At 38.4% G+C, this 25235-nt stretch overlaps 1 protein-coding gene across 1 annotated transcript in view; it reads left to right on the plus strand.

Annotated features, from left to right (window-relative positions):
• Window positions 1–25235, plus strand: part of USH2A (usherin) — a 686930-nt gene that overhangs the window by 288293 nt on the left and 373402 nt on the right. The window contains exons 29-31 of the mRNA XM_055333895.1: window positions 1982–2173; window positions 21927–22040; window positions 24011–24172. Of these exons, the coding sequence (XP_055189870.1) occupies window positions 1982–2173; window positions 21927–22040; window positions 24011–24172 (468 nt within the window). The remainder of the gene's footprint in view (window positions 1–1981; window positions 2174–21926; window positions 22041–24010; window positions 24173–25235) is intronic.

A 25235-nucleotide genomic window follows, 5' to 3' on the forward strand; every position in this document is an offset into this window, starting at 1 on the left:
GTACTTCTCATAGTGACCACAACATCTTTTTCACGTGATACCCTCACAAGAAGCCATTCATCATGAGAAGTTTTGCGAATCAGTAGCCTTTTGCCATTTGGGGTCAAACATTGGTCAGAGTCAAATACATATCGTAGGACTATCATTTATGTCTCTTGAAGGCAATTTACCCTTAGCAGGTCACTTATCTAAAGGTGTGTTTTTCACCAAGATACCCTCTCATACTTACTATTAACCAGGGGCTACTAACACAGACAACTTTTGAGAAATCTTCTTAATCTAAGATAACTAAACACAGAGTTGGGCCACTAAGAATGGTTTTTCAAAGCTCTTTGCCTACAGATTTTCCAGAAGTGGACAAGCTGACACCTTCCAAGGATGTTTTAAATTGTCATCTATTTACAGGAGAGACAATGAGCCGAACGGTCCCTTAAAATCCTTTTCAACTTCAGAACTTGGAAAAAGCTGTGATATAAAATATTCATTTGTCACTGGCACATCCTCTGCCCCTATTTCGCCTCCTCGACTTGATTAACAAATACCCTCTAAAGCTTGCTTTTCGTCTAAGTCAGCAATGTAAATAGGTGTCTGGAAAGTGCATTGCTTCCCTAGCTAAAGAGTGCCCGTTTTGAGTATCACCGAGAAAGTATGCAAATAGAGCCCTGAATTTATAGCAATGATCTGACCACAAAGTCTTATGCCATAAATTCATATTTACAATCTGACCACAACACTGAGCAGCTACATGCTCCCAAGGGTGGGAGAATAATTGCACTATTTAATTATTTTTGAGTCAGTTTTGCTCTGTCCCTTATGAGAAGGCCATCTGTTAGACGGCACTGTACTTTGCCCTGTACCACATTTCAGAACTAATAAAATCAACATCACTCCCGTTGTCCCTTTGCTTGCATCTTGATTGCGTGGCCTGTGGGCTTTCCATAGGCGCCCGTGGAGGTTTAACAGCACAGACAGTGGTTCTCGGCCTCTGGACGTCTCCCCCCACTCTGTGTTCACTTTGTTTCCCTTGAAGCTGTCCTATTTTATTGGTCTGAACAGTAAAGTCAGAGAAGGAGGATATTTGATGTGGGAAAACCAGAGTGATCCTCCATCGACAGGGCTCAGGAGTCCACGGGCAGCGAGAGCCGGCCTCTCATCCATCATCCTGCCATGGAGTTCCTTGGGTTTTTCTCAGTGTTCCCAGAGCAGTCGGCTGTGATGAAGTTGTTACTGATCAGAACGGTGGAAATATCTAATAAATAGTTAAAGGTTATGGATTTTTAAAATTAGGGGACTCAGCTTGTGAGTGAGGTTTGGCGATTCCTTTAAACTTCCTCATTCTGTGTTATTTCTGAGCTGCTCTGAAGAGAGTATCTCTGAAAGTGATTTTGTATGATCTCAAGGGCGCCAGTTACTCTACCCCCTGAAATGCAATTAGGAATGTATCCTGTATATCATATCTGGGAGAACTTCGCTTTTTCGAAATTAATTTGAAAAAACAATTGAATTTGGAAAATTAGATCAGACGTTCAAGTACAGTCCAATCACATTTGTGATTTTTTTTGGCTAATACACTGAAGATATAAAAGTGTCAAACCACTATGTATAATAACAGTCTAATTATCTCACTTCAAAGGGGTACATCATTATATTGTTTGAACTTGTTATCTGCCTACCATCCACCTCCTCCTTTATGAGTGATGTTTAAAACATGTCTGGTACATTAAATGTTTTTGGAAAACCTGGACTAGACTTGAAAGAACGTTATGTCGATGGAGTTTTGATGGTTTTGAAATATCGCTTAAACTGAATGGCTCAAGATGTGCAGTCATATTAAATCAATGCTGAAAAGTTACAACTCTAATAAATTGTATTTATGCTAATGGTTGAGTCTGATTTACTGCGGCCATTAAAAGTGAAGAATAGGAGCAAGAGTCTTCTGAGAACGGCCATTTTCCCTGTTTTCTCTTTTATTCTTTCACAGCTCCACAAAGTGTGCCAACTCCCTCAAGAGTCCGCAGCGTAAACGGATATAGCATTGAGGTGACCTGGGACGAACCCGTTGTGAGAGGAGTAATTGAGAAGTACGTTCTGCGAGCCTACAGTGAGGATGACCCCCATTCACCCCGCAGGCCCTCAGCCACGTCTGAGTTTTTCAATACCAGCACCCTCACAGGTAAAGGTGACTCCTCAGGGAGCAGACTGTATTCATATATTTTTGTTTGTTTGTTTTGATTCTAAATGAAAACATTCTTTAAGGTTTTTTTTTTTTTTCAAAAATGAGCTATTCCTATATTTTTGCCTGATTAAAAACAGCAAGAGCCGCCTTGATATAAGAGATGGAAGCTTATATCTGCCTAGGAGGAAGAGGATGATTCTATAATGTTAATGGGCTCTTATGGAGAGCTTCATCACAAGGTTGAGACCCTCTCTTTCCCAAAAGATAAGGGGACAGGTTGCTCTAGCCCTTAAACACCCCATATGCCTCATATCGGGGTCCTAGGTATACCTACAGGACCAGCTTGCCCATTTCACCATGCAAAAATGTACTCTTTGGGACTAGCCCAAGTTCATAGCACCATTATTTATTGGAAAATTGTTGATTAAACCTAATTATGTCCAAGGTAGGGGAGTATGAGAGCACCAGCAGTTTGACTGGCAACCCAGTGAATCAATTTCTCACAGGGCGCCATGCCATGCAGAACGATTGCAGGGGAATGTGCTCGTACACATTGCACGTGTGTCCCATACTCAAACGTGCACATGTAGTAAGACAGCAGTTTTCAGCTTCATGAAATGTTAAAGCACATTTAAATGCAGAGTCAGATTTATTAAGCCTTTGACCAAAAAAAGTAAAATGCATCAACAAATTCGATAGAAAAAAAATTTTCCTGTCAAAGAATTTTATAACTTGAAAAATTATATGGATTTTATTACCTTTTGATGTCTGTTGGTCAACCCCATCTAGTCTTTTCATCCTTCTTTAGATTCCTTAGAAACTACCACCCAAATCTTTAACCAATAAAACAAAATTTCCCATCTTCCAGTTCCTTCTTCCCTATTTTACCCACCTGATGAAAGCCAACCCGATTAAGCCCATTGTTTGCCTTTGCCCGGGCTGCACATTAGAGCTAAGTGAGCTGGGAAAAAATGAGCAGTTTGTCACTACAAATTCTCAGTCCTCATTTTCAAATGGGCACTCAGTAATGATGCCAACTGTACCGTATTTCTATAATAAGCTCCTTCTCCTATCCTCCTCATTAAATATTTTAGATTTTTCCAAACTATCTAAATGCTAACCTCCCTTCCTCCTCCCACTCAGCTGATGGTCTCACATTAGATCATCTTAGACACCAGAGAAGAAACAGAATCCAACATATAGGATTTCTGTCACTCTCTTACTAGCAAACATATATATTAATTGCATTTTTCTGAGTGATAGGGTTGTTATTAGGGGTGAAATGCATTAATGCTTGCTACGACATTTAAAATTCTTTTTTGGCACATTAGAGGTATTTGCCATCATTATTATCTTTAATTTTTACATTTTTCTTCTTTTCCTTCCTGTTTGTACAAAGCTTTCATTATTCCATAAAAAATAAAATCTTCAAAAGTCCTCTGGACCTCTGACTCTTCCTGCCTTTTCAGAGATGTGATTGATAGCTTCTCTCCCTCCCAATCATATATTTTTTTAAATATTTTCTTTATTTATGCAAGAGAGATACAGAGAAAGGGGCAGAGACATAGGCAGAGGGAGAAGCAGACTCCCTGCAGGGAGCCTGATGTGGGACTCAATCCCAGAACTCTGGGATCACGACCTGAGCCAAAGATAAATGCTCAACCACTGAGCTACCCAGGTGCCCCCCTCCCAATCATATTTTAATCTCTCTCTCCATGATAATGGTTCACAAGTTGTGGCTCCGGGACCAGCATCAACGGCACCACCTGAGACCTCATTGTTAATGCAAATTCTCCAGCCCACCCACACATGTTGGATCAGTAACTATGGAGGCAGAGCTCAGCAATCCTTGATTTATTTATTTATTTATTTATTTATTTATTTATTTATTTATTTATTTATTTATTTATTTATTTTCAGACTTTTTTTAAAGATTTATTTATTTATAATAGACACACAGAGAGAGAGAGAGGCAGAGACACAAGAGGAGGGAGAAGCAGGCTCCATGCAGGGAGGCTGATGTGGGACTTGATCGCGGGTCTTCAGGATCATGCCCTGGGCCGAAGGCAGGCACTAAACCACTGAGCCACCCAGGCTGCCCTGTAATCCTTGTTTTAATAAGCCCTCCTCATCTGATTCTGATGCATGCCAAAGTTGGGAGAACCATTGCCCACGTGGATTCTTCCCAGGATCATTCAAACTCTATCGACTCATATTGTTAAACATAAACAAACAGACTTGAACCAATGATTAAAAACCTTCCTTTTATCTAGATTCCTTCCCACCTATGGCTCCCTCTCTCCTCTTCCCAAACTTGCTTCTAGCAAGAATATTTGTGGATGTTGCTCCCGTTTCTTCACTTTATGGGACTTCTGGGCACTTCCCTATTTACCTATATAAAGAACACTACAGTCTTGATCTTGACTGCTCAGCATCATTCAGCATAGTAAACTACTCATTGTTTCTTGAAATAGTTCTTTGCTTCAATGACCCTGCTGTTTACCTCCCAGTTCTCAGCCCCTTTATTTGGTTTCCTTTCCTTATCTTTCTGAAGCTTGACTCTACATTTTGGAGAACCTCAGAGTTTAGACCTGGAATCTTTCACTCTCTTTCTGTTTTTCTACAGTCTTGTTCCAGGAACCTCATCAATTCCCAGCATCAAATACCATATAGATGGTACTGACTCCTCAGTCCACATCCCACCTAGATCTCCAAATGTGTGTATTCAATGGGCATTTGGAAAGATGGACATTTCTAACAGACGTCTCATAATCTCTGACCATATCCAATCTCATAATCTGAACTGACCATATCCAAACCTGAACTGCTGTTCTCCTGCATAACCAGTGTCAATAAATGACACCTGCAGACATCCAGCTAATCAAGCTTGAGAATTTTGTTCAACTTTTCACATTCTCTTCATGCCTCATATCCATGTTTATTGACCGATTTTCCAAAATATGTGTTAAATTCAGCTATCTCTCCCCGTATCTACTGTCAAGCCAAACCACTCCAATCTCTTACCTAGACAACTGTGATCCTCTTTCCCACTAATCTAGCTGTAAGTCCATTCCAGAAAGCAACCAGACATCGTGCTTTCTCTTCAGAATCCTTCAGTTGCTTTCCACTGTCTCTGTCCAAATCTCGGTTTGTCTTAGCATCTCATCATTTTCTGGACTTCCAATTTTTGCTTTTATAATTAATATGATTTTTTTAAAAGTCCGTATATAAATCTTTGAAGAAATTCTCAATAATAATGGTAAGATGAATATCTCAAAATGGAACAACTGAGTCAAAGCCTTTTAAAACATTATACACTCTTGGACTTTGAGGTCAAGCAGACATTGATACAAAATTGGCTACCTCACATCCCTGAAATTTGGGAAAGTTATGTGTCCTCCTGGACCTTTCTTTAATGTCTTTACCTATGAAAGAGATAATAATATTTACCTTGGGAGAATATTAAAAATATTAAGTGTTATGATATTCTAGCTATAATGCTTTTTAGCTTTGGAAACTTGTACAAATCAGTTAACACCTGTGTGTTTCTGATTCCCTATAAATCAATGGGAATGAAATAACTACCTACTTTGTAGCTTAGCTGTCAGGATCAAATGAATCTGTGTATATGTAAAGAGCACACAACAGCACTTGATACATGGATTGCAGTGTATAAATGTTAGCTATCAGGTATTTTTAAGGTGTGTGGCACAATACTTAACGTATAATAATTTCTCAACAAAGGATAATTATTTGTATACTACCAAATTATATGCCAAAAAGGCTGTACAAAATATACTTGCCGGAGTAAGCACAATACAAGAGGGTACATTTCATTTCATCTCAGCTGAACAAGTTTTAGAGTTTAAAAACAACTTTGTAATTTCTCAAAATATAGCAGAATATGGTTTTGATTTGGCTTGATTACTAGAGACATTAAGTATTTTCAGTATTTACTGGTCATTTGTATTTCTTTTATGACATTCCTAGCAAGTTTCATTGTCAATTTTTCTATTGGAAGACTCCTATTTTTCTCATTGATTTAAAATATCTCTTTCATATGAAGAATATTATACTTATGTTTGCCTTATATGTTGCAACCCTCATTTCTCATTTTTCTTTTCTTTTTATTTTCATTTTATTAAAAAAATAGTTTTCTGTAGTTAACATAGTATTTCAAAATTTTTTTGTTAATTTTCTGTGAGCGATTTGAAAATATCTCCATTCAGGGTAGACTAATATTTGTTTTTACTGGATATGCCATATTGATAATATATAATGCATATTCTCTGAATTAGGAATTCTAAATTTGAAGTTAAATCATATCAGAAAGAGGGGACAGAGAGGTTTTACGAATTATACTAGTTTCTCCTAAGATTCTGAAGGATTTTCCTATGGAAGGAAATAACCCCCTAGAATGAAAACCAGTACAATATATTTATTATTGGATATTACTATAGGTCGTATCAATCATGTGAGTGGTGTGTGAGAAAATAAAATTAAAGAACTATTGACCAATTATTATTTATTTTTAAATACCCAATCTGTATTGAAACTAAGGAAAAGTCTCAAATACTAATGAAATTTTGTTAATTTCTCTTTGGAAACTTGCTTTTTCAGTGTGTTTTCCTTTTTCTTATTACTTTACATTCATTATTCATATTTTTAATTTTTTTTATTTATTTATGATAGTCATACAGAGAGAGAGAGAGAGAGAGAGAGAGGCAGAGACACAGGCAGAGGGAGAAGCAGGCTCCACGCACCGGGAGCCCGACGTGGGATTCGATCCCGGGTCTCCAGGATCGCGCCCTGGGGCCAAAGGCAGGCGCCAAACCACTGCGCCACCCAGGGATCCCCTCATTATTCATATTTTTAATGTTCAAAATCATTTTAGGTATATCTCTATAAATAGAATCTCATTTGATTTAGTTTTCTATTCAATTTGAAATTGAATTGGCAGTTTAACTTACTCATATTTATTTCTATAATTTATATAACTGCCCTTATTTCTACCATCATATTTCATGCTTTCCACTTTTGTTATTTTTAATACTTTTAAAAACTATTCTTTTATTTTTTTATTCTTGCCTGGGTGGACTACGAATTCTTTAACTTCTTTCTTTCAAGGGTTTTGAAAATCCACAGACACAGACATATGTAGGAGGTAATCTTAAAGATTATGGAGCATTTAACGGTAAAGAGAAAGTAATACTAGAAAATGTGGTGGGAGTAAGGAAGTGAAGCCAGAGAGCTGGATTTGCTGGAATGTGAGGGATGTGGTGATTGCATAGTGGAAGCTGCTTTGCGATTTGGTTGAGATAACAGGGTACTGAGAGAGGAACATAAGCAAAGTAGATCACAACCAATTTTGTAACTGACCTTAAATTAATCACCCCTTTAGCATTTCTGAAGTGACTTTGGTGAGATTTTAATGTTTACTTTTGGTTGTTAAAATGGTATTTTTTTTTTTTTTGAGGCAACGTCGATACTGGATGCACAAGGTAATTTAGCTGTATTGGTTTACATAGGGTTCTTAACCAATTAAGTTATTATAAAATGTGTTGGTGTCTTTTCATGTATTTCTTTCTGTTATAGAGCAAGCTCTTTTATTCTTCAGACTTGGGTCCTTCCTTGGCTTGGAAAGTTTGCTGTTGTATATATCATTGTTTCTTCTGGTAAGAAAGAGCAGTTTTCAACATTATCTATTTTTTCCCAGTTTGTTCCATTTTTGCGGTCCAATACACAGCTTGCAGAGTCAAGTCAGTAAGGTTCAAATTCCAGCTATGTCACTTGTTAGCTGATGATAGCTGATGATGATCCCAGGCACGTTGAAAAACATATCCCTATATAAGAATCCCATATTCTTACCTATAAACTGAATGTAAAAACCTGTTATGGAATTGTGAATATAAAAAAAAATGAATTGTCTGTATGGAATATTTTGCCCAGAAACAGGCACATAGTGAGTGTTCAATGAATTAATTCTTATAATTCTAGGTTATGACTTAGTAATTCATTCCCTTTTCATTTTCTGATTTTTCATGATTGATTCTGCTCTTTGAACTTTCTAAGGTGATTTTTAAATTTTTCTATTTCAATCTTTTCTATGATTTGCATTTGTTCCTCATTTCATCCAATTCGCCTGGATTTCTGCCTACCTCCCAGTATTCTCAGTTTTCATCCCTGTCTTTTACCACTTACCTTCCATCTCTGGCGTCATGGACTCCAAGTTCTTTTAGATCATATTAATAGCATGAAACTGAGGATTTAAAAATTTTACAGGTTTCCTGAATTCAGTCTCCCCCAGAGCATAATAGTCTGTATGTACTTGGGGTTCTATGCTCTCTTCCTTTTGAGTCACAGATATTCTTCTCGTTGGCCAAATGCATCCCCAGCTCCCACGTCCATAGTTCATTTGCTCCGTCCCTAAATTTACCTTCAGCTTCAGTGTTCACTCAGGAAAATTAAATAATTTTCAAATCACCTGACTAGGCATTTGGTTTCTGTTGATAAAAAACCTTCACTGGGATCATGCCAGGTCAGTTGTGGTAAAAATTGCAGTAGACTCACAGCAATATATGAATCTCAACACTTTTCTCCCCAGTGTTTGGTGAATGAGGAGTTCTGAGAAGCTGTGGGCATTCTGTGCCCAGCTGCGTGTTCAGTTTGCCCTGGGCTCTTACTCCAGTAGTCCATTTGTGTTTGCCTGGAGTCCTTCCAGCTATTTCTAAATCTTTGGTCATTTCATTGGTATTCTTGTAAGGCTGTGGTTCTCAACCATGAGTGCACACTGAACTACCTAGGGAGCTTTAACAAAATCCTGATGCCCAGGCTCCAGCTACAAAGAGTCTGATTTTTTAGTTTAGAATGCAGCCTGGGCATCTATATCTTTAGTATCTGCAGAAAATTCTGTTGTACAGCCAGCAGTGGGAAACACTGTTGAAGGGAGGCGTTTGACACTGTGAGCAAGTCTCAGTTTTACCCAGAAATGCTTATAGCCACTTTGACCTCCCACCTGAAACTTGAAAACGTAGGACAAAAAAGGATAAACAACTATATAAAAATGATAAAATATGAAAACAAAGTAGATAAAATTAGCAAAGGAAAATCATGGGACAACAAAAATTGAGTGCCTGAGTATTGGGAGGAAGTAGGAAATTATGATCACACAAAATGCAGAAAGCAAAAGGGAAAAAAATGAATATTAACTCAGCAGCGGAAGAATAGAATAGTGGGGCACAGTATTTACCATTCATGAATTTGGCTACCGGTGGATTAAATGAGATAAATCCCAGTAGCTGTGGAGAGTCCAAGGGTTAACAGCCCCGCTCAGGAGCAAATGGGCCCCTTTGGGCTGCAGGGTCTGGATTCTGTGCCCTCTCAAGGCCAGGGTTCAGAGCGGGGAGTTCTTGAAAGTTCATTTCCTCAGCTGGAGCCTCAGGGTAGAAAGCCCTGCAGTTATCACTCCAGTGTATCTTTAGACTTGTTGCAAAGGGCTCCAATTAACTCTGGTAGCCTTTGCTGATTTTCCCTCCAGCCCTGTTAACATGCGAAGTTGCTTCCCAGAGAGACAGTCCTGGCATTTCCCTTCAAACCAAGGGCTGCTCAGAAAGTGACTTCACAATTTGATTTGAAATTATGTCAAGAATGAGTGGATTCAAGAATTTGCACATATACAATATTTTTTCCCTTAAGATATTAAACATATAAACTTATCTGCATAATTGGGATAGAATTTGGCATAGTGCTAGGGCTATAATTGATACACAAAAAATATTTTCTCGGTTTCATTGTTGCATTGCATTGAGCTAAAGCCTAGGAGTTATATATTCCTTGTTTATAATAATAAATAGTAATAATTAATGATATTTGTTATTCACTGTAGTTGAGCAGAAGAACTGATAACCTCTCAGATTACCCAAATGAGTCTAAATTTATGTAGAAAAATAAATGAAAGACATTTTAATTTATAATGCAACTCATAGCTTTTGTACTAAAATTGGTTCAGTCCTCATATACAATAGACTCTAATCTTCTACTTAAAGAAATTGGGTTGCACACTAAAGATCTGCTTTTCGTTTTTCTTTCTCTTCTGTATCTTGGTAGTAAAAACGAGTGATTCTTAACTCTTTTGGTCATAAAGTGATTTCTGGGTTGCTTATAAAATACAGATTCTTGGGTCTCCCACACAAGAGTCTGTATATTTGAGCTAGGGTTTGTAAATCTGCATTACCATCAACTGGAGTGTTCCAATTGATTCTCTTGAAGAAGGTCTGTGGATTATATATTTAGGAACATGAAACAAGGAGGGAGAATGGTCAGCTGAGAAGATACCATTTTTCACCTGCTGGGCTTGAATTTATCCCTGCTTTGTTTTCTCCTGCCTCTTGTACCAGGTGTGTTAGCTTTGCAGGCAGAATAATACTGAGGGTGAGTGGAGAAATAGAGGCAGGGTTAGAGGGCTTCTGATCCTCTGAAACTTAGGGGCAGTACCTCTGAATGTTGCCCAAAGAAAAGAAGTGAGAATTACAAGAGATCCTGGTAAAATCCAGACTGATTTAGTTGATATGGAGATGGTGTGAGATTATGAGTTTCTGGCAATGCCACCCCTATCACCATCCCCAGGTGTCCAGTAGAAAGGCACAGAGCTCACTATTTATATAAGAAATAGGAAAACAGATCAACAACAAGTTCTAAATTTCAGGATACCCATGGGGTTTAGTGAAAAAAAGATCCCAATGCAAGTCAGCGTAGGAAATATAATTGTAACCTTATAGCAGAATCTAGTCTACATGTACTTATGTACAAACGTTTAACTACAGATGAAAAACAAAACCTTTTAAAATAATGTCACAGGCAAAGGATGCTATCCAATCCTGAAATTGCCAGTATCTGTTATCCAGGAAGAATGTGCAAATAATTTTAGGGTTTTCCCAATCATTGACAAAAAAAGTAAAACTCATTGTTGGGGTCCCTACAAAAAGAATGAAGACTCAAGAGCCCTAGGGAATCCTTGATTAATGAAAAGTTAGAGGCATACACAAAACCAAATGCACTGTACTTTATGGACCATACAAGGAGCTGTCAAGGAGAATTTAAATCATAAGCGATTTTGCCTTATGCCTGACTTTGGAACTTAACCCCAGCCATTGGTCCTTCAGTAAGGGTGATGCTACTCTTTCTGCGGTTGTGCATGAATGTATATGTATATGCACACATACGTATATGTTATGTATGTAAGTTTATATAATATAAACCATTATAGTTATCTGAGAATCTGAGAAACTTGCAGAGAAATGATTGTAATAAAAGCTTCAGGGCCCCTGGGTGGCTCAGTGGTTTAAACGTCTGCCTTCGGCTCAGATCATGATCCCAGGGTCCTGGGATTGAGCCCCACATCCAGCTCCCTGCTTAGTGGGGAGTCTGCTTCTCCTTCTTCCTCTGCAGCTCCCTTTGCTTATGCTCTCTTGTACTCTCTCTCTCTCTGTCTCTTTAATCAATTAATTAATTAGTTAAATCTTAAAAAAAAAACTTCAATGTTTCTTTTTCTATTCAGCTAGGAACTCTTACTTCAAAACTGTTAAGACTGCCTATGGATGTGCTTTGTGCACACGTGTTATCTTGTTATTTCTACATTAGACAATAAGCTCCCCAGGTCAAGTATCATATTTTATGTTTAAGTCTTGCTCGGTATCTTGCTCAAGGTAGACCATCAGTACATTTTTCTTAACTGATGAAGAATTAGACAAATGAACAAATGCAGCTTTCTGCTACCACTTCTGTAGTTAATGAAATGTTAATATTGTTTTATCCTGCCGAGTGGAGTATTGAACTAGTGGTTCTTACTAAAGTCTCATCAGTGCAGTAGTTCTCTAATTTTATGTAATAATATACAGAATTATCACAAGTTAAACATATATTTGGAATTTAAAATACATATTCCCGATGGAGAAAAAACTGTTGGTAGAGTAAATAGAATTTAAAAATTAGTTCCCAAACTTATACCTCATAATGGAACTCAAGTGCTATAATTTGCAATTAAAAATAATGGAAGCCTGTATTACTATAATGCTGATAATTACACAGAACAGAAAATATTCATTTATTAAAAACAAAAGCATTATCTACTCCATTCTAAGCTAGCACTATTTCCTACCTTTACAATATGCTTTTATTATTGTTTTTTCTTAATATTCTTTGTTGTGCTAAACTACAAATACCAAGGAAGCTGCTTTTATACTGTCACAATGTGGTCTCTAAAGTAGAATATTATATTTTTAAAAAATCAAAGGTTTTATGGGGAAAGATGATAAAGATGAGTTTTCATTTTTATTTAATTTCACTGAAAGGATCCAAATAACAGTGACTTAGGCAAGATCAACTTTTTATTTTTTCTGGTAATAGGTGTCCACAGTTAGTCAATGTAGGGATGTTCACAGGGACCCATACACTTCCATCTTTTTGCTATGCCGTCCTAGGGACTGGACTGCTGCCTCATGGCCCAAGGTGGCTGCATGAGCTTCAGCAATCCAGTCTGCTTTCCATCCAGCAGGCAGGAAGGAGGGATGGTTCAAAAAGGATATGCACATTCACTTCAAAGACATACTTCAGAAATTATTCCTCCACTCTGTATACTTGTGTGTATATTGGTATAGTCATGTGACTATGAATTTAAGTCTATGAATTTAAAAAGTCTGTGAACTAAGTTCATAGTCACATGGGGATAGTAGTTAGCTGCTAAGAAATGTTGTCCTTATTCAAAATGGCCACTTGTCCAGCTATCTTTGTATTTTACTTTAGAAAGAAAGGAAAATATGTAATAAGAGGGTACTTAGTGGTCTCTGCCACAACAGGTGAACTTCAGAAGCAGATTTTAAAAATCCATTTTGATGGTATTCTTAAAAGATGAATTTTGAGGAAGTCTTTGCCATTTTTATAGTGCCTCATAAATTAATATTCCATATTTGTAGTTTATTACAAACTATTTCTTTAAATGCAAATCTTGAAAGAAATGGTCTGAAAAAATTCACAGGACAAAAATATGGCCTATGACATAAATAGTAAAAATAGAAATGATGTAATGTTCTTGCTTAGCTAATGTAGAAGAATTTCATTAGGTAATGCAGTGTTGATGAGTTAATAGCTTTGTCTAACTCTCCTGAATACATAATGTGCCTGAACTACTTGCACATTGTGAAATCTTCAGAGAGACCTTTTTACAAGTTATTCATTTTCTTTTATGAAGTAAGAATCTGCACTGCAGGATGCAGATTTCTTATTGGTAACATGTACCATGCTTAAAAATGATGGCGACATATAAATTTTGCTGCATGGTGATAATCAGCTAGCCATGTTATGATACCATAGTAGTTGATAGAAATACTTCAAGGTTACCGATCAGATTTAATAAAGAAAAAGAACAGTCACCCCCAATTTTTCTGTTGTCTACCTTCTGACCATTTTATATTCATACTGCATTTGGAACTAATCAAACACTTTTTTATGTGTGTGTGTGTGTGTGTGTGTATCTCCATGTCTCATGTTGTACTCAAAAGCACACATGTACACACATGCATCTGTACAAGAAATCTTATGAATCAGTTGTTCTTATAAGGGAATATTATAGACATACACACTTGCTCATTTGGGGGGATGAGTATGCTACTTATTGTTTAAACACAGTAGGATTTAGCAATGCATTTGAACCTTTTAACAAATTTTAAGGTGTCGTTTTAAGTAATCTGCTACAAAAAGTGTGCTGTTCTTTTTAGGGGCATTATTTCAACCCTTTTTTTAAATCCTGTAGAACAAAGGATTTGGTCAAATATCAAGAAGGATAATCTTGGAGGCAGAAGACATAGGTTCTAATTTCAGCTCTGCTGTTGGACTTGAGCAACCCTTTCTACCCTTTCTACACTCTGCCCTACAGCAGCCCTGTTCGAGCAATGGGATAATAGTAGGGGACCTAGGGCTCCCATCTATAAGCAATGACTTTCATTTCTCTTTTCTTTTCCCCCTGTCTCTTTGCCTGCCTCCCTAGTTATCTGAGTCCAGCATTTTCTTGGACAGTCCTAATAATTCCCAATGTTGGCCCCTGAGGTCAGATGAAGAGCTAACATGAGTGGATGGCTTCAAACCTATTGTGGAATTAAAATGAAAATGACTGAACCTATAGTTCTTTCCATAAAGGCATTGATTAAAAATTTGAGGCTAGATGTAAGTCTGCTGGAAGAATCTTAACTGGGTAACAGTTTGAGGTCAATTAAAATCCCCGTGTAAACCATTCTCAAAGACTAGGATTAGATCCTATATTTCATAAAGAAAATAAAAGATTAAAATTTCTTTCCTATTTGGAAGCATCAAAATCTGTTTAGTTTTTTGATCCAAAGTATATGATTTTCTAATCCCGACTAGAAGTTTGAAACAAGATCAGAAAGGCCATTGGAAAGAAATTAAATGTAAAAAAGCTGGTTTAGAGTTTTTAAGGGATTACCTTAGGTTTGGGGTAAGGATGTTTACTGTTCCACTTTTTGGTTCATAAGAAAATTGACTTTCATTTGGCAATTATTAGAGATCCTTATTTTCATTTCAAATATTACCGGAAAATGCAACAACAACAAATTGCCACCTTTGCAGGCTATTAAGAACCAGAGGAGAAGCATCCTGGGTGTGTTTCCAGATCTCTGTTAGACCATTAAATTTTCATCCATATTTAACAAATGTCATTATTCAGTTTCATGGGGTCACTGTGTCAAAATGTCTGTGTTAGAACTTTAATTTATTTTCAGAGGTTCCTTTAAGTGGGCAGAAAGCATGGCATGTTGGATTGATTTACTCTCTTTAATTCATGCACTGGGTTGGTTTGCAGCTCAAAACTTATTCTGGAGTGTATACTCAAAAATTAGAATTTATCGGCGTAGCAGCCGAATCTTACACCAGGACGGTCTCCCTCTCTTTTGCTTTCCTTCCTCTGGCTGGTTTTGTTTTAAAAGGTGGGTTCTTGCGTTAGGTCTCCAGGTAGCAGAAGCAGCCCTGCCTGTGTGGTATCCCTTACCAGATGGCCCTCTTAATAAATGCCTTGCTCTTGCCCACCCTCACTTTCTTGATCCAAATGTGAAATGCCAGCAAATAAATAAGAGCATTGTACTCTGATGAGTTCTCTTGAGATGAAGAGAAGCCCTGGGGAGAAGAAGCTAGAAACAGCTTTTCTGTTTGCTGGACTGCTCCTAATTACTGGCTAGTAGGGAGAAGACACTGTTTAGATAACATAGAATTTAAAGGGAGAGAGAGGGAGGGAGGGAGGGGAACAGAGTGAGGGCAAGAGGGAGTGTGTGTATGATTTCAAATGCCTTAGCTGACATGAAAATACTCCTGGATTGTTAGAGTCCATTTGAAATATTGTGCATGATCTTTGTGAGGGGACCACCGACTTTGGTCTCGGGGTAGGCAATTGCTGCATGCAGATCTCCCTGCCAGACTAAAAGTGCAACAGAAATGAGTGGGTAATGAGAGCAGAGCAGCCAGTTCTTTAATTGAATTAAAAGCTGGGTGACATCAATGCAGACACCTGTCCAATTACAGACAGGGCAAGGTGTTTACCATTGCTGTACAAGCGACTCGAAGATGACAGAAATCTTTCCGCCCACAGATTAACATAATGAAGGAGAACAGATTACAGTGGATGCCGGCCAAACACCTAGGTTGGCAGCTGGGGGTGGGGGGGGGAGAGGAGGAGTCTGCTCAAGTATGTAAATAGAAATGGGCTTTTTTTTTTTTTTTTTTTTTACCTCCTCCAATGGTGTTTTGCTTAAAAAAAGGATGATGCCATTTTGCTTTGTGTCTCAGGCCTGGTTTCCGGCCAGAGCATTTATACTTGTCTGCATCTAGTCAGAAGAGTTCATCGTGAAATGGCACCGTCACAGCTGGCTCTTCTTTCGTCGTCTTCCTGCTTCTCAGCACACAGAGTTCTGTTAGAGGCTCAAAAGCTTGCACAGGGGATTCCTGGGTGGCTTAGCAGTTTAGCACCTGCCATTGGCCCAGGGTGTGATCCTGGGGTCCCAGGATCAAGTCCCCCATCAGGCTCCCTGCATGGAGCCTGCTTCTCCCTCTGCTTGTCTCTCTCTCTCTCTCTCTCTCTCTCTCTCTCTCTCTCTCTCATAATAATAAGAGAGACAAGCAGAGGGAGAAGCAGGCTCCCATGCAGGGAGCCTCTCTCTCTCTCTCTCATAAATAAATAAAATATTTAAATTAAAAAAAAAAAAAAAAAGCTTGCACAGCTGGGATCAGCTCCACAATGACTTTCTCTTAGGTAGGCCGCTGCCTCCAATGACTGAGATTTCTCTTTGGCTCCTTTGAAACTTGAGGCTGGAGCAAAGGAAAGTGTTGGAGCTAATCATCGTTGGTCAAAAGAAACAACGTCTGTTATTTGCCCACTCCCTGGACTGGATAGAATGAGAGTGGGAGTCTCTTATAGGGAGGGGGACAGCTGAGTGGCTCTGAGCAGATGGAAAGTCTTCGTTTTTCCATCAAGCATCAAAGTGCCAACTTTGGTAAACCACTGTAAGAGCTGCTGGAAAATAGGACATGTAAAGAAGTGAAGGGACATGTCCTTTGCATTCAAGGAGCTCCCCCAAATCATTTTGAGGGACTTTTAAATTTCAAGGTTCTCCTGGATAAGGCTCTTGCCCTCTGCTAGGTGGAAATCCTCAGAGCACAGAGTTTGGATTCCTATACACCAGGACTCTTAAATGTTCTACTGTGATGTGCTTTATTCCCGGAAAGGAAGTCCCTGTCCCTATTCTTTCAGCTTGAGCTTTCTGCATGCACCAAGGCCCACAGGACTGCAATTCGAAGGGAATAAATTTACTTTACTTCAGGCTCCCTTGGTGTGGCATGTCAGGATTTCTCAATGTTAAGCATTAATGCAAAATGCATTATCGCTTCGCAGTGAGAGATCTGGTCCTGCTAGTGCCAATGATTTTAATCTGGTTACCAACACTCCTGTGTTTCATGGGATACTAACACTTTTAAGACATCAATAATGCTTACTTTATGCTTATTGAATGTTTTTTCAGCTCATCCTCTTCCATTATCAAAAGAGACTGGCAGGTTTCCTGACATGGTTGGGACCATTTTCTGATTTCACAGAGTTTTGTGGCTGAAAGGGAATTTGAGAGGTCATCTGGCTGGCCTAGAGGTAGGGGCAGTCTAAAATTCAAAGGAAAAAAAAAAAAGGCTCTTCTGTGATGTCTCTCAAAGAAGGAGACTCATATCCCAGCCAATCTCAAAATTTCTCACTGTCAGGATGTACTCTTTTATTATAAATACCCCAGGTGTCCTAAAGGGAGATTACCCCACTCTTATTGGGTTTTCTATGGATGCAGGATATACGCCAAATTTTTCTGCCTATGATTCCTTTGCAAATATGTCCCGCTATATATTTTTCAGTATTCTTTTTAATATAATACTGAAAAGTACTTTCAATGATTATCCTTTTTCTTGGTCTTTAATTAAACATAGATCTCCTATCACATTGGGCTAGGATGTCCAGATTTTATAAATGCCCTTGTCCGCTTGCATATATGCAAGCATTCCGCTTTATGTATTAATCTATGTAGTACTACCATTAGGAACCTTCAAGCTCTAATATTTTCTTAGATTAGAAACCTTGTAAAGATCAAATGTGTTCTATCGCACCTCTCCCAGAAGCATAGAGAAGAAGAAATGATAAATAATTTTGATGATGATATATTGTCATAGTAGTACTACTTTTTTTTTTTTTTCCTAGAGAGTGGATAACCTAAGTAACATTCTGATGTTTGAAGTACAGCCGTTAGGCCAGTCACTCAATGGTCTCTATGGCTATATCCAAGAAAAGCTATCTGAGTTAGAATTGGAGAGAGCATACTTACTCCTTTTCTTTGGTAACAGTAGAACTTGTAACCATCAACTTCAATCCATTCTCATACCCTCTCCATACTGAGAAACAAGATGTAAACCACATGTCCCAGACAACAGGATGATTTTGTTCTGAATTAGGGGCGATGACTTGGTTGACCAGCCCTCCCAACCCCTCACCATAACCTGCCAATAGAAAATGCTGAATCATTACACCACTCTTCTTTTGAAGTGGATATTACTGATTTATGTTTGGGGAAAAAATTATTCCAATGTTTTGATAAACTTTGTCTTTGAGACAAAATATTATGAGCAAGATCCCCACTGAAAATAGGAAAGAAATACCACTTCAGCCTCAGAAAGTGCAGCACATTTTTTGGAAGTGTGATTTACAAACCATCCAAAACTTTCCACCTGGGATTTGAAGTTGGCAAGAACCAAAACATCAGCTTTCTTTTTCTTCTTCTTCTTTTTTTTTTTTCCTATTTTGCCACTCTCATTTCTCAGTGTTTATTATTGTTTCACCTGCCTTAAAATGGGAAATGTGAACACTTTGATGAATGGCCTAAAAGATGATCTAGTTTCTCTCCAGCATCTTTCTTTAAGAATCTCAGGATTTTTCTATGAAATACAATTTGGCCAACTTCTCTACCAAAGCACAAAGCTGAAGAAAGCAAGTTTTAAGAATATTCCCTGTTTTTTAAGATCCTTAAGGTTTAAGGGGGGAAAATTTAGCAAAGGAATTTCGTAATATGCATATACAGACAAAGTAACTCCTTTAGAGAAGGCGAGAAAGGTTAAATAAAACACTAAGGGCCATTTAGTGAATGTGAATTCTGTATATGCTTTGACATGATCCTTCTTAAAGTCTATGTTTAAACCTTTCTTGCTAACTTATAATTCCGACATTGTACTTCCACCATGATTTGGAAAGGAATAATGTCTTAGGGTAGGGTATTTTGTGAGGTGAGTTTTCAAAACTGTAAAATAATGGAACTACTTTCACAATGTTTCTCAATGATAGTATTACCTGGTTATATTAGGCATCTGCATACTAAAGATTTCAGAACACCAACCTGTATGTATATAACCACTGTGTCTCTTTGGACGTGGTATTCCTCTGTCCCAACTAAATCATGACCATCCCTAAGACACAATGCTTTACACATATGTCACATAGCTTAAGTGATAAACAAAGGAAGCTAATCTTATATCCCAACATGTTTTTCTTGTTTCCTGTAGGGTTATAAGTCATTTTCTGGGGGCTGTTTCATGTCCTGTTACTATGGCATTATACTCATTCAGACATGCCAGTTGTTTTATTTTAGACTCTTGCAGTAGATTCAAACTTGGCAATGAGAAGACGTGACAAATAACCAAATATTTTCAAGGATAAAATGGCTAGAACATATCTCATAAGGTTACCTTAGATTAGAGTCTGGACTTTGGGGATTATGGTGAAATATTAAGAAATGGGAAAACAAAGCTCATGAAATAGTTTAGGCTGTCAGGTCTGGATTGGAGCATATTGAGAATGAAATGCTAGTGGGACATCCATGTGGGATATATGATCTGCATGTAGAGATGCAGAACCAGAGCTGGGGGGAGTTGTGAAGTCTGTAGATACAAAGGAAAGATGGAGCTTGATGAGCTAACAAAGGTAAGTGTTTAGAATAAGAAAGAAGCTTGAAGACCCAACCCTATAAAACAAAAGCTATTCAAAGGACTGTGAAGGGAAGCTGAGCCAATCAGGTTGAGGAGAGAAAGGTGCTCTCCCGAGCAGAGGAAAACAACTCAATGGCACAGAGAAAGCTCAGAGAGTCAAATTCCAGTAATAGAGGGAACATGAAGATTTGAGGGAGGGTTACTTGATCTGATAGGGATTACTAGTGATCTTCAAAAGACAAAAATCAGGATTTCGTTGCACAACGCAGGCAGGAAATTGGATTGCAATAATGACAGCTTGAACTGACGCAGCCTGTGCTAGAGCTCTCTCCTTACATAACTCTGTGTTGAGCAATCTATACTCCTAAACTCACTCAATCTTGATAGTAAGACTATGGGATAAGGACTGTATCATCCTCATCTCACAGGTGAGAACTGAGACCTCTTCTTCAAGACAGGTATTGTTATTACCTATTTATAGATAAGGAAACTAAGGCACAGAGATCTGAACAACTTGCCCAAAGCCATACAACAAATCAGTAGCAGAACTGGCATTTGAACCCAGGCAATCTGGCCTGTGTCTGTTCTCTTGACCACTTCACCACCACATGACGAGGATGCATAGGTGGCGATGTACACTTTCTCTTAAGATGTTTTGTGGAAGGAGAAATACCTTCTTAAAAGAAAATGAACTTGGAATACCAGTCATGGTCTGGGAATTTCAAGAAGAAGTGACAGTCACTGTGCGTGGCAGGAATGAAGGAGAGCAGAAGGTTGGGACATGAGGTGGCTTCGAGATTAGGGGCTGCTGAATTTGGCATGACAGAGTCTTATGTGTATGTGTGTTGGGTCACTGGCTTGCTGTGTTCTTTGGCCATGAGTTAAGAGGATGGTGCCAGGTGCAGCAGAGAGGGGCTCAGGGGTCCAGGGCAATGCCTGGGGAACTGTTGAAATGAAGACTTGAAGGCATCACTGGGGACTCAGGACACATTCTGCTTTGGCACCTCCCATGTGACCTCAGGTGCCAAAGCAGATCATGCTATGTTCTTTGCCTCATCGTGCTCTTTGCTTCTTTGATTTTTGAAAATTTCCTATCAGGGAGAGGAAATAGGAAAACATATTTGTTAAATTTTGTGTTTGAATGGTGCAAGCTGTCAGAAATATTGGCACATTTAAACAATAATACATTCTCTAGGCTATTGAAGGTTTACGCAATAAAAGGTTACCATGACTGGGACCATCTTTTTTTGTAAGAATGATGACAATCTAGGTGGTTAGGATTAAAGGCAACTCTGAAGAATGTCCACAGTGAAAAACGATGGTGAGCAAATACACAAATATGTTTTTGATACCTCTTTAATTCCCAGGATTAAATAAATAAAGAGCTTCTGCCTTGATTATGAACATCAGTAAACAAAATGTGCTTTCATTTCTACAGGTACTTTTAATTGCCGAACAAATCTTATATATTCACCACCAAGCCAGGTTAATTCAACACTTCCGTGTGCACCACTTCTGTTTAAGACAGGTGTCTTAATTAAATAAACTAATAATTTTGCAAGTAGAAGCACAAAAGCATAATTATCTAATTTGCTAATTGTTCAACTATGTTAATTTGCATATTTGTTAGTTGTAACATGAACAAATAGTTTGTATACGTGTATCCTACCGCTAAAGTAATGAAGCCACTCTTGGGATTAGCATTTCCTAAAGTGTGTTAATAGATGCTATGTAAAAAGGACGGCAGTTGAATAAGGTTGAAAAATGCTGGGTTAGAGAAAATTGGATAGTTTTATTCTGCAGGAGGTCTAGAATCCTAGAATGGGATAATATGCATCTTAACTATCAGGTACTCTGTGCTCTGCTTCACGAACTATGTATGGAAACCCATTTTTACAGGGGAACATCTCAGGGCACTAATGTTCTGAGGAGCACATTTGGGAAAATGCTGTTTCAAGTTGTTTTAACAATAAGTTCGTCTCACAATTTGTTTCACTAGTCACTCCGTTCTGTAATCAGCACACAGGCAGGAAAATGAATTATAGAGGCATATTTTTTGCGTGTGTCTGTGTCTCTACATCTCTCTCTCACACGTGCACACACACGCACACACACACACACGCACACTGCTCTTTATAGCTGCTTACAGTAAACATGCAAACCTCCTTTTTTCCCCCTTTTATTATAGGCATATTGACAGGCTTGCTACCCTTCAAAAACTATGCAGTAACCCTAACTGCTTGCACTTTGGCTGGCTGTACTGAGAGCTCACATGCATTGAACATCTCTACTCCACAAGAAGGTAAAGTAATTTCAAAGGTCTTGACTTCCACATTTCAGTTATGAATAATAAAATAGGAGAAGAGCTAAATGCTGCAAGGCCATTTGCTGGAAAACCCCAACCTAATTTGATGACAAAGTGCATTGCCAGGCCATAATTGCTCCATTTTTTGGGGGGGTGCGAAAATGAATCAAACTCCATACCCTTTAATGACATGCATCTTTAATAGCTGTAATGCAGATTAATGGGCTTTTTAATTGCTGTTACATTGTTCATGCAAGAGCCTTGTCATTAATATGAAGCATCTGAAAGATTAATGAAAGCTTCCTCATTTTACTATGGCTCAGAAGTAAATCTAGAGACAGTCTGACTAAAAAGAATTGATTGTACGGCACAGTATGAAATTGAGAATCAAACGGTTGATTTCCATGGTCTCTTTGAACTGCTAAACACCAGCACAGGCAACAATTATTTCAGTATGATGGAGCCTCCAAATGCCGGTTGAGGCATTATTAATCACTGCTCGGTTCCTTCTGACTGAAGTCTCACTTTTGTTGTACTTGGAACTTACAAACTGTTGGCATAAATTAATGTTTCAGAAAGCATACGTTAAGAAGGCAGTGAGGAAGAGAAAATATTTTAGCACTCCAAAGTGAAAGCTTTGCTCAAGCATCAGAACGCATCACTTCAAGAAATAACAGCCCTCCAAACATTCGAAGCATTGTTACTTCATATTTCTCTCTCCTGGATGAGAAGGATTACACATTCCTTCTGCTGTCTAGTTGTCAAGTTATTTAGGAGATGGAAAAGCTTGATCCTCAGGGGAAGAGTCAGCCAGTCTCTCTGCCTCAGCATCCAGCCGTCCGCCCTTCCTGACTCCCTCTTTTCCCCTTCCCTCTTGCAAATCCTTTAGCAAGTACTCCTCACACAGAGGACATAAAAAGAGAAAGACGATGACCCATTTGATGAAACAGGAGAGAGGGGGCTGTGAAATCCTTCGGGTGACCTTTTATTCTTTGTGCCTTGCACTTGACCCAACCAGAGCCTCCTCACCTGGACTACACTATTGGTAACCCATCACCCATGTTTTCTCAGGGTTCTCTCAGTCCAGTCTGCAGAGGAATGCACTGCTTCTCTTGAGGTGGCATTGCTTCCTCTGGGGCACATGAGCCATGGGATCATCTTGTCCTTTTACAAATACTTCCACCAGCCTCAGCATGGAGCAAGCTTCCTTATTTTCTCTATACCCACCACCTTCTCTGTCCAGGTTTTGCCTGGAACCCTTCAAACCTACTTCACAGAGGTACCCCGGAGGTTATTCCTACTGGTCCAGTTCACCATTCCCTCTTCATTATTTAAGGAATTCCCAACTTCTAGCTTTTTCTTAAAGTTACTGCCAGCATACAAACCAAAGATGAATTTGGGGCCAATATCTTAAAACTTTTAGTTCCTATGCTTCCGATTTATTCACCATTACAGAAAATGAACAGAACTTTATTTTTTAAAGACCTTATATACAATATTGTTTTCATATATAATTAATTCAATCCATTCTCTACTTGCTGGTTATTTTTATAGATACCTGTAGGGTTTTTTTGTATCTATTATGAACCACCCTCACCAGCGTTGTCCACCTTAGATCAAAAGCTCCTCAAGGGTAGGGACTCCATCTGTTCAATTTGCTTTAACAGGCACAGCCCCAAGTGGAGATTATGGGCTAATAATACCCTTGATGAAGTAATTCAAGCATCCGTCAAATGAGCTCATGTAATATTCCCCATCCATCATTGATGCAAATTCTCATAAATTCAGGACAGTTATTTAGTACTTTTCCTAAAGCAATTAGTGACAAGCTGCCCACGAATCAGCAATATTGTTATGCACGGGACCTCAGGTTTATTTCATGATTTATTGGTTTGGGTCCAAAAAAGTTGGAATTAGAAAAGTAAACTAAAATTAGACTCTATAAATCTTTTTTTTTTTTTTCATAGCCCCGCAAGAAGTTCAGCCACCAACAGCCAAATCTCTTCCCAATTCTTTGGTACTGTCCTGGAATCCACCTAAAAAAGCAAATGGTGTTATAACTCAGTACTCTTTATATATGGATGGGATGCTAATCTATTCAGGCAGTGGAGAAAACTACACAGCCACAGGTAAGGCTTCGCTAGGTATCAGTAAATAGGTCTGGTCTATGTTAGACTGTATATTTCTGATATCTGTAGTCTATAGTTATCTGAAAATGTGGTTTTTAAAATTGGGGTACTTACTCAGTCTCTTTTTTTTTTTTTTTTCTTATTCTGTCTCCTATTCTTTGGTCCCCTGTGTCACACTCACCATGCCCGGTTGAGTCCATGTCATTTCAAACAAGTTCCACAGTCACATGAGTTAACTACTTTAACATCCTCACGAGTGCAAGATCATCTTAAGACTCAGATGTGTGACTCGGTGTAGTCTGAATTTTTAATTGTTTGAGAAGAAACATAGGGTAGATGCCCAAATTGTATTATAATGTGTGACGACGCTTGAGTAAAATGAAGTAAATTGCTGAAAACCTTGTAAAATGCAAGAAGCCTATATTACATCTTGTTGCCAGGTATCCAAATCATGCTTCTGTTAGTGTAGTAGTTACAGTCTTTATATTTTATATAATATTTTAAATATTATATGTGACTATCAGGTAGGATATCATGAGTTCGATATTGATTGATGAAAAAACTGAGGCCTAGAGATATGACATTCTTCATGAGAGGTCTCAACAAGGAAGAGTCAGAGGCAGGATTAATCATTTATGTATTCACGCCTCCACATTAATGGCAGGTGCTGAGGTTGTAATAGGGAATCAGCCACACATGGACCCTCCTCTGTTGGTGCTTGTGTCTTCATGGGGACACAAACAGATGCAGGTATGAGGTATATGTGGACAGAGCTATGACATTTACCCAGTGGCATCCTCAGAGTTTATAGTTTTTGTATCCTCTCTTGATGGAGAACCTTCATTTTAATATTTTGTTCCTCTAGGTTGGATAGAATTCTATAATACATGTCCTAGGAGGTAGGTGCTATTATGACCCCCAGCTTATAGATGAGGAAATTGAGGCAGAGCAAGTTTAAGGAATATCTTCAATATCACACAGACCATGAGTGGGATTTTGATACCAATCCATGCATTCTGATGGTGATGAAGAGCCTTAAACAAGTTATGTCACATCTGAGACT

This window comes from Nyctereutes procyonoides, unplaced genomic scaffold, assembly GCF_905146905.1.
Source record: "Nyctereutes procyonoides isolate TBG_1078 unplaced genomic scaffold, NYPRO_anot_genome, whole genome shotgun sequence".
Classification (NCBI taxonomy): Eukaryota; Metazoa; Chordata; class Mammalia; order Carnivora; family Canidae; genus Nyctereutes; species Nyctereutes procyonoides.